This window comes from Eubalaena glacialis, chromosome 4 (assembly GCF_028564815.1).
Source record: "Eubalaena glacialis isolate mEubGla1 chromosome 4, mEubGla1.1.hap2.+ XY, whole genome shotgun sequence".
Classification (NCBI taxonomy): domain Eukaryota; kingdom Metazoa; phylum Chordata; class Mammalia; order Artiodactyla; family Balaenidae; genus Eubalaena; species Eubalaena glacialis.
Window position 1 is genome coordinate 181,097,655 of NC_083719.1, and position 14,897 is coordinate 181,112,551.

The 14,897-nt window shown below is 48.4% G+C and overlaps 1 protein-coding gene across 1 annotated transcript in view; it reads left to right on the forward strand.

Moving 5' to 3' along the window:
- Positions 1-93: 93 nt before the first annotated feature.
- Positions 94-14,897, forward strand: part of ELAVL1 (ELAV like RNA binding protein 1) — a 36,186-nt gene continuing 21,382 nt past the window's right edge. The window contains exons 1-2 of the mRNA XM_061190585.1: positions 94-245; positions 14,072-14,260. Of these exons, the coding sequence (XP_061046568.1) occupies positions 14,089-14,260 (172 nt within the window). The 5' untranslated portion in view covers positions 94-245; positions 14,072-14,088. The remainder of the gene's footprint in view (positions 246-14,071; positions 14,261-14,897) is intronic.

The window sequence follows — 14,897 nt, forward strand, 5'->3', positions numbered from 1 at the left end:
GCGACAGCAACGGGGGCCAATGAGGAGTGCGCCGTGGCGGACGCCGGCCAATGGGCGCGCGCGCCGGGGGGGCGTGTCCGGGCCGTGGGCCGGAGCGGGTCGTGCGCGCTGAGGAGGAGCCGCCGCTGCCGTCGCCGTCGCCGCCGCTGCCGCCACCGCTACCGAGGCCGAGCGGAGCCGTTAGCGCCGCGTCGCCGCCGCCCGCCCGCCCCGGAGCAGACCCGGGCCCGCCCGCCCGCTTCCAGGTGAGGCGGGGGCCTTTGGCGGCGCCCGACGGAGTAGGCCGCGGCAGGCCTGAGCTCGCCTGGCCGGGCCGCGGGCGCTCGCGGGCCTGCACCGGTCGAGGCCCAGGCCGCGCCGGGCCGGGAGGGGACGCGCGCGGGCCTCGGCGAGCGGGCTGGGGCCGGCCGGTGTGGGCGCCGGCGACAGGCCCCGGGCCGAATTCCTCGGCCGCCGGGAGGGCCGGGATAGGGGGGCACGGCGTGGGCACGCGCCTGGCGGCCGGGTTCTGAGGCCGGGCCCGAGTAGCCTTGCAGGCCGGGTATCCGGGGGCGGGAGAGCGAAGCCAGAGGCGAGGGAGTGGGGTGGGCGTCTTCCGCGCGCAGAGGTCACGGCCCACGGGGTCGCTCCCCCGGGAAATCCTACACATTCTTTTGTGGTCGTTGTCAGAGGACCGCGGCCGATCTGAGGTCCTCCTAGAAGTGTGCAAACCCTTCAGTATGTATGAGAGTCCTAGAAAAAAAAAAATATTTTTTGAACGCCATCTCTAACAAACAATTTTTGGGGCGTGGGACGTTTGGATTTGCAAAGTGTGTGTGTGTGTGTGTGTGTGTGTGTGTGTGTGTGTTGAAAACACAAACTGGACGCAATTGAACAATGGGGGATGGATGCTCTTCCTTTTCCGGCGTCCTTTGCTGCTAGGCTTATTAAAATGGGTTCTAATACCTACCGTGTGTAGGGCAGGTGGGGAAGGACTTCTGCAGGTGCTGTCCCTGGAGGAATAGAGCACACACTCCCCCTTACTGAAAGTATTCATGGGGGATCCGGATAGCCAATGCTCCAGAAGTGGGACGATGGGGAGGAGGATTCACTAGAGAAGGGTTTCTCCGCCTTGGCACTACTGACATTTTGGGTCTGATCATTCTTGGTTTGGGGTGGGGGGAGCTGTCCTGTGTATTGTAGGATGTTGGGTATCATCCCTGGCCTCTACCTGCTAGACGCCAGCAGTGTCCTCATCCCCCAGTTGTGAAGATCAAAAATATTTGCAGACATTGCCCAAAGTATCACACACATACACACTCACACGTGTGAGAACCACCACTGGACTAAATGATCTTCCACTAAAAGGTCCCCTAGCCTCATCTCTGATGCCTTGGAATCCAGTGCTCCCGAGACGTTGAACAAACTCAACTGTGGGAGCCTTAGTTTTCTTATCTGTAAAATGGGATGGATGAGAATATTGCCGTGCAGATTTAAGGGTGTGGGAAGCCCCTTGCATTGTGCGTGACCTGTGCTTGGTAGACACTGAATTTATAATGTTATAGGTAGTCGACAGTAATATTTAGTGGGGATTTACTGTGTGCTTTCTACTCACAGATGTTTATCTCCAGCCCTTGAGGTAGGTGCTGTGTGTTGTAATTTCCATTTTAGGGACAAAGAAACTGAGGTTTCGATGGGTCACTTAATGAGACCACCCTCACACAGGAAAGTGGCTGGTGGCAGGATTTGAACTCAGGCCCTCTGACTCAGAGTCCTTACTCTTAACTACTGGACTTTACTGTTCTTATAATCCCAGGGTCTGGGGGACCCCGAGAGACATTCCATTCAATTGTCATTGAGCACTTTCAGTGTGCAAACCTCTGTGCTGGGATTTGTTATAAAATTATGCGACTTCAAGGCCCATGAAGAAGCCAAGATATAAGAACATCTCAAAATGTGGAAATAAATCACGTTTATGTGGAAGCACTTGGTTTTGAGGAGGCGGAGTTTCAGGTTGGATGTGTTCAATCTGAGGTCATGGCGCAGCAAGTGGAAAATGGGAGGAGAATTATGAAAATACCATCTTCCTAGTGCCTTGCTTTTGCCTCTCTCACTCCCGCCTCCCATCTCTATCATCTTTCCACACTCCAGCAAGAGCTGTCTTTTTTAAATGCAGATCTGATTATGTTACTCCCAATTAAGAGTCTTTGGGTGGAAAAAAAATTAATTTTTTAACCTCTTTAGGTGGCTTAAAAGCTAAAGTTTGGGATCCCAGGTCTTGCACTTTCTAACGCTCCCCTCTCTGAGTTCACCTGCACATAGGCCCTAAACTCTGACACCCTCTGCCTGTTGCCCGCACTGCCTGGAATGCCGTTTTCCTCCACCTAGAGATCTCTTTCTCATGCTGTGTGGCCCAGGTCAGAGCTCACTCACCATTTGAAGTCTCCCCTGACTGCCACTCTTTCTCTACCCACGCTGGAGTCAAGTGTTACCTCGCCTGTGTCCCCATCTCATTCAATGGAATCAAATTAAATGCTGAATGGTGAAAGAAGTGCAGTTACCTCCTTTCACCCCTAGGTGGCAGTAGTGAAGCAGCGAGGCCGACCTGAGATTTTGGGTCAGGGGAAGACCAGAGGAAACCAGTCTAGGGAAGGGAAGTTAGTCTTGCTTCCCGCCTTTAACCAACTCTCTCCGCTCCGCTACTGTGTCCCAGGTCCTGTGCTAGGCTCTGGGGAGGCACTGGTGATTGCGATGTGTGCATAGATCGTTTTAGCCCACTCTGTTGAGTGTGGTGATTGTTATGCGCTGGCTGATGGAAGCACAGAAACTGTTAACCTAGTCTTGGTGGGCAAAGGAGATCACAGAATGCTTCCCAGAGGAGGTGAAGCGTGAGGGGAGGAGTTAGCCAGGCCAAGACTGTGGGGAAGGGCTTGGCAGGAGACAGGGACAGCACCCGCAAAGGCACGGAGGCGGGAACATCTAGGTTGGTTCAGGGAACCACATGGGGTCTGGTGTCTCAGAGGTAAGAAAGGTGAAGTCAGGGGTGGCAAGAGGACTCGCACAGCTGGTGTGCAGAGGGCTTGGCTGTTGGCCTGTAGGCCGGGCCAAGGGTGTCTGTTGGGCAGTTTCAGTCCACAAAGTGAAGGGGTCAGTTCTGCACGCTGGAGGGGGCTATTGCTGAAGGCCAGCAAACCATTGAGGAGGTGATTACTTTCCCATAAAGCAGAAAAGTCGCTAATATGGCCCAGGGCTGTAGTGGTCGGGAGAGAGAGGAGGTGGGTTTGAGACACGGTTAGGGGGTAAAGGACACAGGGCTCAGTGGGTGTTTAGCTGTGGGACGTGAGCTAGAGAAAACATGGGTGGATGATTCTGGGTCCCTGCCTGAGTGCCTGGCAGATGGATACGGTCACTAAGAGAAACAGAGAAGGCAGGAGAAGGAGCAGTTTAGAATGTAGACGTGGACAAAACAGCACATCAGTCGAGGAGGGTGTGCGTACGTGGATATACAGACAGGAAGTGGGAAGGTGGCAGAAGGTAGTGTCCATGTCCATATGTGTTGACGGGACTTGCTCATATGATCTCTGTCCATCCTCACTTGACCCGGGGCCTTGCGTGTACTGGCCAAGTCAGTGAGCACAGTTCTATAGACTGAGCACACGTAACCTTACTGCTTGCTCGTTGTTATGGGGAACGGGGAGAAGTGGAAGAAATTGCCTCCTCGAGGAATTTACACCCTGAATTGGGGAGAAAAGACATAGATGTGTGAAATTAAACTAATGAGGAAGCCACGGGTGGTGACAGCATCAAGACTATTGAAAGAAATGATTGTCCATTGCTTGGGTTTTGTTCTTGATGAAAGAGCCGGTGTCCAAACTGGTCGCTGTGACCAGAGACGTAGGCAACAGTTTCCAGGTGCGGCCAGCAGCCCAAGTGAGTGAGAAACGAGGCGAGTGCAAACAGGTCCGGAAGCCTGAGGGGACCAGTTTGGGCAGGCAAAGGGTCAAGAAGGTGGACTTGGAGATAAATCTAGAAAAGTATGCCATGGTCAGGTGGTAGAGGGTTTCTGGGCACAGTCAAGAGATGAGCTCGGAAGATCGCTTTTCTGAGTGAGAGGTAAGGATGGACAGACCAGTCAAAGGCTTTTGCGGTACTGAGGTGGTCTCGTACTGGCCTGAATTTGAGGGTCGGGACTGGGACTGCTTCTTTATCTTATATGCACACTGCCTTGCTCGTGCTGGCACGTGGTTGCACTCCGTGTGTGCTGGGCGAAGGAAGAGTTAGAAAGGAGCTCAGAAGTGACTGGATCCAGCTACCCATCAGACAGACATTCATGCCAGAGGAAAGATTTACAGGAGAGGGAACAGTCCAGAGCAACCCAGTGGCAAGACTGATGTCACCACGAACAGAAATGGGGAGACAGAAGGAACAGGAGTGATCTGGAGGGAGAAGACCAAATGACTCGCGGTTCAAAATAATCGTGTGGCGGGGAGACCAGTTAGGAGTCAGTCTAGGCAAGAGGTAACAGGGACCTGAACAAGGATGATGGCACTGAGATGGGGGGAGAGTGAGACATCTCAGATGTAAAACTGGCAGAACTTGGTGCTTAGGTTTGGGGGATGGACAGAGGTGGCCTGGGGGACAAGTGTGTGCGTGTGCCACCAAATGAAGTAATTCGGGGGAGGAGGAGGTTTGAAGAGGGGGGCGAGGACCAGCGGAGAGGAGATGAGGGTGTTTGCAGCTGAGGGTGGGGAGGGCAGGGAGATACGCGCTCACCTTCATTTTGTTGATAAAGTAAGAGTAGGGGAACAAGACTTGAATAAGGTTCATATCTTTGGTGAACAGATAAGGAGGCCCGCTGATTCGTCCAAGGTTATGTATGCAACTGATGAGTGATTGAGCAGGACTACCAACGAGATCTTCCACGTTCCATGGGGCGCTGCGCTCGTGGGTCCAGGCTGGTAGAACCGCATGTGGCTTCCGTGGAACCCAGGCCCATTAGAAATGGCCTCAAAGGTGTGGATCGGTTCCAGGGTCCCAAGGGGAAAGGGTCAAAGTGTTCCTTAGTAAACGTGAGGTGAGTGGTGAGGTGGGCACTCACCAAGTGTCGGGAAGCGTGCTGAGAGCTGCAGAGCAGTGGGTAACACCCCAGATTGCAGGCAAGGAAACGGAAGCTCAGGGAAAGGAAGTGACATCCTCACAATGGTTCGGCTGATTAGCAGTAGGGTTAGTGTTGGAACTCAGGTCTGTCAAAGCCCGTGGGTTTTTCCCGCTGTGCCATGTTGCTTTGCAGTTCCCTGTGAGAGCCCTGCAGGGCCCTTGACCAGACAGAAAGAAGCCAGGACTCCTAACAGGGCTCTGGGTCTGATCAGGTTCCCTTGGGACCCATGGGGCACTTTGACTGGGCCAGACACCGGGCTGCACCTGATGGGCACCTGCTCTGCCCCTCCCCTGGGCCTCTCAGGCTGGCAGGCCTGGAGTTGCTGTGACTTAGATGAGCTGCCCCCACTGGGCAGCTTTCCCCTCTGTGGGCGGTGGGAAGGGACAAGTAAGGAAACGTGGACCGAGTCGACCTGAGTGAGCCCTCACCTTGCGTAGCAGTTATAATTGGGTCAGGTGGTGCCTTCAGTTTTTTCTGGCACCACAGCGTTTCTTGGGTGACCTTGCATTCCTAAGACTTTCACCTTGAAGAACTCAGGACTATACATCTGGAAAGGACTGCAGAAATAATTGAGTCCAAGCCCTGTTGTATGATGTGTGAAGTGTCAGGGTTGAGCCTGAGGTTATATTTGACTGTTCTAGTTTTGTTCGGGCCCAAGTAGTTTAGAAAGCCTGCTCTGTAACTATAAAATGAGACAGATTCTCATGGGTGCCTGATGGAATCCGGTCTTGCTCCTTTACATATGTACCATCTACGCATGTTTTTGTGTTATTTATATTTATACATATACACACACACGTACACGCACATATATATTATATCTGTTCCTTACATACATAGTAGGTATACTACTGATGTGAACATCTCTGAAGTCACACAGACAACCAGGATTCTTTAAAATAGTGCAGTAGGGCTGAAAACCCTCAGAGATCGTCCTAACAGGACTTCTCCATGGTATATCTGTTACCAGAAACATTTCCAAATCAGCAGGAATTGCTTTGCTAAACTAAGTTTCCCTTTTGCTCCCTGCAATTGCCTTTGATTCTGTGGGTTGGGATGGGATGGGATGATTCTAAAAAAGTAAGATACTAAGTGTATTAATAGACTGTCAGTACAATTTCCAGCCACCCTTCTTTAATGTAAAAGAATGCACCAAATACACATGATTCCCAGGTGAGTCTGAGACCCTGTGTCCGTCCCCCTCTCCTGTGTGTGCCTGCATGATGCACCTACATTTTGCCAGGTACCTTGGGTTTACCTGGGGACCCTTGGCGACAGTGATGAAGCCTTGGGCCTCGAGGCTTTCGCCAATGCTGTGGGTGAAAAGCAACTAATTACGAGTTGGAGTGATTCATGCAGTAATAAAGGTTCACGCCAGTGGTATACGAGCACTGAGAACTAGAGCAACCAAGCATCCTGGGAGACTCTTTAAAGACAAGTGAGGAGGTGGTGGAGACGGAGGGCAGTCTCTGCCAAGGGAGCAGCCGTAACAAAGGCACAAGAAGATGAAGGTCTGCGGCGTGCTGGGGGAGCTCAAGTGAGGGGAGAAGGGGGACAAGCAGGGGCCATCGCAAAGGGCCTGGTGTTTCATCCTTGAAAGACTGCTCTGTAGCCACAGCTCAAGGCCTGGCCCTGCCACTGATTAACAGTGTGATGACTGCCTCTGAGCAGAGTCATGTAACCTCTGAGCCTCAGCAGGTGGTGACCCCACTGACAGGGAGAGCCGGGGGAGGTGCTAGCTTGATGGGGCTGAGTGCGGTGACCTGGAGGAGTCCACAGGACTGCCACGCGGAGAGACACGCTGAGTGAGAGGTGGCCAGAGGTGGCTGTGACTGGGAGTCATTGATTGTCAGGCAGGTGCCAAGGCCAGGTTGTAGTTGGTACTTGTGGGAACAGAGCTGGTTTGGCCCTGGATCAGATATGCAGATTTGGAAAGGGGCCTGGATGGCAGGGTGGCACTGAAGCACCGAGAAACTGTGCTCTTGGTGTTTGGGTTCTTCATTGTTGCCAGTTGACCAAGAATGGGGCCCGCAGGGGGCTGCTCAGCCTCGACTGGGCCCGTCAGTCATGAGGAGTCAGCATGCCGAGGAGCAGGGCGGTCGTGCAGAAGCTTCACTTTTTAAATCTTTTAAAATTTATTTTTTAATTCAGTTTTTGGTGTAGAGTTGAGTTTTGATAAATGAGTAGAGTCATGTGACCACCACCATGATCGTGATAGTGGAAAATTTTATTACCCGGGAAACAAAAATATTTCCTTATGCTCCCCCTGTGTAGTCAACCCTTCCCCTGCTCCCTGCGCCCGGCAACCACTGATCTATCCCTGTGGTTTTGCCTTTTCCAGAATGGAATCATGCAGTAGCCTTGAGTCTGGTTTCTTTCATTGAGCAAAATGTATTTGAGATTCATACAAATTGCGTGAATAGTAGTACCTTTGTATTAGCTGAGTAGTATTCCATTGTATGGTGTGCCATAGTTTATCCACTCAAGGTTTGAGGGACATTTGGGTTGTTCCAGTTTTTGGTGATTATGAAGAAAGCTGCTCTGCATGTAAATCAAAGAAGTTAAGACACCGCCTCACACCATACACAAAAATAAATAAAGACTTAAATATTAGACATGGCACCATAAAACTCCTAGAAGAGAACATAGGCAAAACATTCTCTGACATAAATTGTACCAGTGTTTTCTTAGGTCAGTCTCCCAAGGCAATAGAAATAAAAGCAAAAATAAACAAGTGGGACCTAGTCAAACTTATAAGCTTTTGCACAGCAAAGGAAACCATAAACAAAATGAAAAAGACAACCTACAGACTGGGAGAGAATGTTTACAAATAATGCTACCGACGAGGGCTTAACTTTCCAAAATATACAAACAGCTCATACAACTCAATAACAAAAAAACAACTCAATCGAAAAATGGGCAGAAGACCTAAGTAGACATTTCTCCAAAGAAGACATACAGATGGGCAATAGGCATATGAAAAGGTGCTCAACATTGCTAATTATTAGAGAAATGCAAATCAAAACTACAATGAGGTACCACCTCACACTACTCAGAATGGCCATCATCAAAAACTCTACACATGGGACTTCCCTGGTGGTGTCGTGGTTAAGGATCCACCTGCCAATGCAGGGAGCACGGGTTCGAGCCCTGGTCCAGGAAGATCCCACATGCCGCGGAGCAACTAAGCCCATGCGCCACAACTACTGAGCCTGCGTGCCTAGAGCCTGTGCTCCGCAACAAGAGAAGCCGCCTCAGTGAGAAGCCCGCGCACTGCAACGAAGAGTAGCCCCCGCTTGCCACAACTAGAGAAAGCCCGCGCGCAGCAACAAAGACCCAACTCAGCCATAAATTAATTAATTAATTAATTAATTAATTTTAAAAATATATATATTTTAAAAACTCTACACATAATAAATGCTGGAGAGGGTGTGGTGAAAAAGGAACCCTCCTACACTGTTGGTGGGAGTGTAAATGGGTACAGCCACTTTGGAGAACAGTATGGAGGTTCCTCAGAAAACCTAAAAACAGAGTTAGCATATGATCCAGCAATCCCACTCCTGGGCATATATCCAGACAAAACTCTAATTCAAAAAGATACATGCACCCCTATGTTCATAGCAGCACTATTTACAATAGACAAGCCATGGAAACAATGTAAACGTCCATTGACAGATGAATGGATAAAGAAGATGTGGTACATGTATACAATGGAATACTACTCAGCCATAAAAAAGAATGAAATAATGCTTTTGCAGCTACATGGATGGACCTAGAGATTATCATACTAAATGAAGTAAGTCAGAAAGAGCAAGACAAATATCATATGATATCACTTATATGTGGAATCTAAAATAATGGCACGGGGACTTCCCTGGTGGCACAGTGATTAAGAATCCTCCTGCCAATGCAGAGGACACGGGTTTGAGCCCTGGTCCGGAAAGATCCCACATGTGGCTGAGCAACTAAGCCTGTGCGCCACAACTACTGAGCCTGCACTGTAGAGCCCACGAGCCACAACTACGAAGCCCACTTGCCACAACTACTGAAGCCTAGAGCCCGTGCTCCGCAACAAGAGAAGCCACCGCAATGAGAAGACCGCGCGCCGCGATGAAGAGTAGCCCCTGCTTGCTGCAACTAGAGAAAGCCTGTGCACAGCAATGAAGACCCAGTGCAGCCAAAAATAAATAAATAAATATTTAAAAATGATAAAATATGGCACAAATGAACCTATCTACAAAACAGAAACAGACGTACAGACATAGAGAACAGACTTGTGGTTGCCAAGCGAGAGGGGAGGGATGGAGTGGGAGTTTGGAACTAGCAGATGCAAACTATTATATAGAGAATGGATAAACAAGGTCGTACTGTATAGCACAGGGAACTATATTCAATATCCCGTAATAAACCATAATGGAAAAGACTGTGAAAAAGAATAAATAAATAATAAAAACCGAGTGTTAAAAAATGCATAAAGCTGCTATAAACGGTATTGCATAGGTTTTTATATGAACAAAACTCTTTATTTCTCGTACGTGAGGACTAGGAAAAGATTGCTGGGTCATATGGTAAGAATGTTTAGGCATAAGAAAGTGCCAGTCTGTTTCCCACAGTGGCTGTAATGTTTTTACATTTCCACCAGCAGTACATGAAAGTTCTAGTTTCTCCACATCCTCACCAGAACTTGATATTGTCTGTTTTGTCATCTTTGTTTGCTTGCTTGCTTGTTTTGTTTGGTTTTAGGCCTCCTAAATGGGTAGTGGTATTTCGATGTGGTTCGTTTGTTTGTTTGTTGGCAGCACCGCACGGCTTGCAGAATCTTAGTTCGATGACCAGAGATTGAACCCGTCCCTCGGCAATGAAAGTGTGGAGTCCTAACCACTGGAGCGCCAGGGAATTCCCTTGATGTGGTTTTAATTTGCGTTTTCCTAATAACTGATAATGTTGAGCAACTTTTCATGTGTTTATTTGCCATCCATATATCTTCTTTGGCTCAGTATCTGTTCACATCTTTTGCCATTTTAAAATTGGGTTGTTTGTTTTCTTATTGTTAAGTTTCAAAGGTTTTTTAAAAAAATATGTTTTGGATACAAGTCCTTTTTCAGATATGTGATTTGAATATTTTCTTCCAGTCTGTGGATTATAATTTTCCTAGCAGTGTCATTTGCAAGAGCAAAAGTTTTAAATTTTGATGATATCCAGTTTATCAATTTCTTTTAAATGAATTTGGCTTCTGGCATGGTATCTAAGAACTCTTTGCCTCACCTGGTGTCGCAAAGATTTTCTCCAAGAAATTTTTCTATTTTTTACATTTTAGAACAAAGGTCGGCACACTTTTTCTGTAAAGAGCCAGATGGTAAATATTTTCAGCTTTGTGAACCATATGGTCTCTGTCACAACTACTCAGCTCTGTCACTGGAGTGCAAAAGCTGCCATAGACAATTCATAAACAAATGAGAGTAGCTGTGTGCCAATAAAACTTTATTTATGAAAATAGGAGGTGGACTGAACAAATTTGGCCTGCAGGCCATGGTTTGCCAACCACTGTTTTAGGAAGCTAACTTTTTACCAGGCATAGAGGACACCCCACTCTGGATAACGAGAATGGGGTAATTACTGCCCAGTTTATCTTCCATGAAAGCAGGGTGAGGGAAAAGGCAGAAGAGTGGATGCCTAACTCAGAACAAGAGTGAAGAGAGAGGGGGATAAAGGAAAAAAAGAGGAAGGAGGAAGAAAAATGTTTGTGTCACATTTTGAGCAAATTTCAGCGTGCATTAGAATTCTTCAGAGTTCACCCTTGTACTTTGGTTCAGGCTTCAACAAATGTTTTTGTTTGTTTGTTTGTTTGTTTTAGAGCTAATGATCTATCTTAAAGCCTCATGGCCACAGAAGGTTTAATAGATTTGTGGAGTTTTTCCTGATTAAACCCGTTAATGCCATGCTTTCTACTGAAAATTGTTATTTATTTAACCATCTCCCATTAATGACATACTTAGATTGTGTCCAGCACTTTACCAGCCATGGGGTCGGTGTTTTCCTCGCACATATTTTCCTGCATATGTATGATTATTTCTGTAGAGCGGTTTCCTACAGCTCTGAGTCAGAGGGTAGCATTCACATTAAACATTTTGATAGCACCTGCCATGTTATCCTTCCAAAAGGTTGTACCATGTCACACTCATATCGATGGTGTATAAGGGTGTTTTTTCCCCCTTATCCTTACTTACACTGGGTTTTATCCATCCTGGATTGTATTCCATCTGACTGACACAAAGTAGCATCTCTTTTTATTTTGCATTTTCCTCATTGTTTGTGAACTTGAGCTTCTTTTCATGGCTTATTAGCTCTATGAATTGCCAGCATCTATTAGTTGCAGCTTATGTATTTTGTCCACTTCTCTGCTAGTGATATGTGGGTTTTTTCTTTTTAATTTGCAGATGCCCCAAATCAACTTTTCTCAACCTCAGCAGTACTGACACTTTGGATTAGATAATTCTTGGTTGGGGCTGTCCTGTCCTGTGCCTTATGGAGTATTTAACAGCATCTCTGGCCTCTACCCACTAGATGCCAGTGGCACAGCACCACCCCCAGTCCTGATAGCCAGCAGTGTCTCCAGACACTGCCCCGTCCCAGGGGCTGGGGGGCGGGGAGGTGGGCAGAATCGCCCAGTGTGAGAACTGCAGCTCTAAATAAGATGATAGGGAGCAGGCGCTTTCTCCCAGTCTGCTGCTTGTCTGTGTGTGATGCATTTGCCGTCCAGAAGTTTTTAACCTTATGAAGTCTAAGTTTCCAATCTTTTCTTTTATGGCTCTTGATGCTGAAATAGTTTATAAAGAGCAGGAAGCATAGAACATTTTCAAATAAATAAAAGAAATACTGGGAGACTGGACTAATTTTGCATGTTGTGTATGGTCTGAAGCAAGTGAGAGGGTGGAAAGGTAGAGAAGACCTGAATGTCTCTACCAGGAAACAGGGAACCAGACCTGATTCCTCTCTGCTTCTTGATTCGGGGCAGGTGGGAAATCCTGTGCAGGAGATGTGTTCAGGTTTCTATATAACCGCTGGCAAGGCTATTTTTAGAGGAGGCTAAATGCTCCTGACACTGGGCACTGGGTTGTTGTTTTTTTGGTTTTTTGTTGTGTTTTGTTTTTTGGTTTTTTTTGGCTGCTCTGGGTCTTTGTTGCTGCGTGTGGGCTTTCTCTAGTTGCTGCGAGCTGGGGCTACTCTTCCTTGTGGTGCGCGGGCTTCTCATTGCGGTGGCTTCTCTTGTTGCGGAGCACGGGCTCTAGGCGTGCGGGCTTCAGTAGTTGTGGCTCGCGGGCTCTAGAGCGCAGGCTCAGTAGTTGTGGTGCACTGGGCTTCATTGCTCCGCGGCATGTGGGATCTTCCCGGACCAGGGCTTGAACCTGTGTCACCTGCATTGACAGGCGGATTCTTAACCACTGCACCACCTGGGAAGCCCTGGGCACTGGGTTTTGAAGCATAAAATTAGAACTGGGCAGTAGGAATCTGGAGAAAGGAGTGGGCTGCTCCCCTGTAACCTACCCCGACTGATGGGCAGCAGGGCCTTTTTCTCAGTGATGACATTTCAGCCCCACGGGGTGCCTGTTCCTTTAGAGGCAGAGACACAGGACATTTTGGACGAGGCAGCCGCAAAGCAGTGCCTGTGAGCAAAACCTAGAGTGAGTGGCGCTTCCAGAAGAGTGATCTTGAGCTGACTCTAGTCCGAAGCCATCACTGTGCTCTGGTATTTGTCACTGAAAGTAAAGATTTGTGCAGGCGGCTAAAGGTATTCCAGAGCCTGCCAGCTTTGGAGACCAAGCTCCTCTAACAGGAAGAGAAATCTTAACCTCTTTCTTGGCTCAGTTGCTCTGTCTTGGGAATAAAGGGGCGCAGAGGACCATCGCCTGCCTGCTGGAGTACAGACAGGGTGTCTGGGTGGGGTGCTCGGGTGCACCTCGCAGGCTCCTCCGTGTACAGCTGCATCAGTAGTGCACGTGGAGATGAGAGAAAGCAATCAGAGATCTTTGGAACGTTCTCAAGACAACCCACTTTTCCCAGGGGCTTGAATTGTGGTGCTGGAATTGTTTGTAGGTTTGTTTCTTTAAAGCCTTCTTGGTAAGTGGAAATGGTTGGACTTGGGCTTGTTTTGTTTTTGTTTCGGTAGACATTATTTTTAGAGCAGTTTTAGGTTTACAGAAAGATTGTGAAGAAAGTCCAGAGTGAGTTTCCATAAACCCCTCCTCCAACACAAAGTTTCCCCTATTATTAAATCTTGCCTTCGTGTGGTATTTTGTTGTAATTGATGAGCCATTGTTATTACATACTAGCTAAAGCCCAGGGTTTGCCTTAGAGTTCACTCTTCATGTTATATGTTCTGTGGGGTTGGACAAATGTGTAATGACATGTATCCATCATTACACCCTCATACAGAATAGTGTCACTGCCCTGTAAAACCCCCTGTGCTCTGCCTATTCACCCTCCCTCCCCGCAACTCCTGGCAACTACTGATCTTTTTGCTGTCTCTCTAGTTTTGCCTTTTCCACAATGCTGTATAACTGAGACCCTCTAGTATGTGGCCTTTCAAGCTCTTCTTTCACTCAGCAGTGTGCATGTAAGGTTCCCCCATGCCTTTGTGGCTTCCTGGCTCCTTTCTTTTTGGCACTGAATAACACTCCATTGTGTGCATGTACCAGACAACTGGCGTATGTTTCTCCATTCACCTACTGAAGGGCATCTTGGCTGCTTCCAGTTTGGGGGCAGTTATGAATTAAGCTGCTATAAACATCCACATGCAGGTTTTTGTGTGGACATAAGTTGAACTTCTAGTGTTGAAAAGAAAAATGTCTAAATGCAACACAGTCACGAGCATTGCCTTAATATCCTGCATTATGAACATTTGGAATTTACTTCCCTTTTTTTTTCTCCCTGCAGATTTAAAAAAAAATACAATGTCTAATGGTTATGAAGACCACATGGCTGAAGACTGCAGGGATGATATTGGGAGAACAAATTTGATTGTCAACTACCTCCCTCAGAACATGACCCAGGATGAGTTACGAAGTTTGTTCAGCAGTATTGGTGAAGTTGAATCTGCAAAACTTATTCGGGATAAAGTAGCAGGTAAAGAAACAAGAGCCGTTTTTGTAAAGGGGGTACGTGTGGCCATCCTGCTAAGCGCTGTCTTCTTTGCCTGTGACCGTGCAGTGCTCCTCAGCCAGGAAGAGCCACAGCCTTGAAATGATAGCTGTGAAGTTTCATTTTTATCTCAACTCTGTTTTGCCCCCACCCAGGTGTAAGATTGGACGTAGGTTCCCCAAAGAGAAAAATCCATCATAAGATGGAGAGTATATACAAAACACGATGGTGGGAGGGGAGGGAAAATGAGGAGACAGGAGAACAGGGACACTCTGAGAGCTGGAAGGGGCGTGGTGCCACGTGTAGAAGGGACTCTGGCCAGCGCCCTGCCCTGGGCAGGCCCAGGCAGGTCCACCCTGTCTTCCCAGGCTCACATACAAGGTCAGGCCCGCAGCAGAACACCGAGTCCCCTGTGGGCCGTCCTTCGTTAGGTCAGGGCCACCCTGACTGTCTGCTGTTGTGCTATCAACTTAACATCTGAAACGGAGCTTGCACTCTCAGGGGGGCTGGAGCAGGGCAGCGGGTCATGGGCGGGCTGTGGGGTGGGCAGGCTGGCTCAGAGCCCCACCCTCCCACCCCGTCTCAGTGTCCCCATCCATGAAGTGGGGATGGTGGCTCCTAC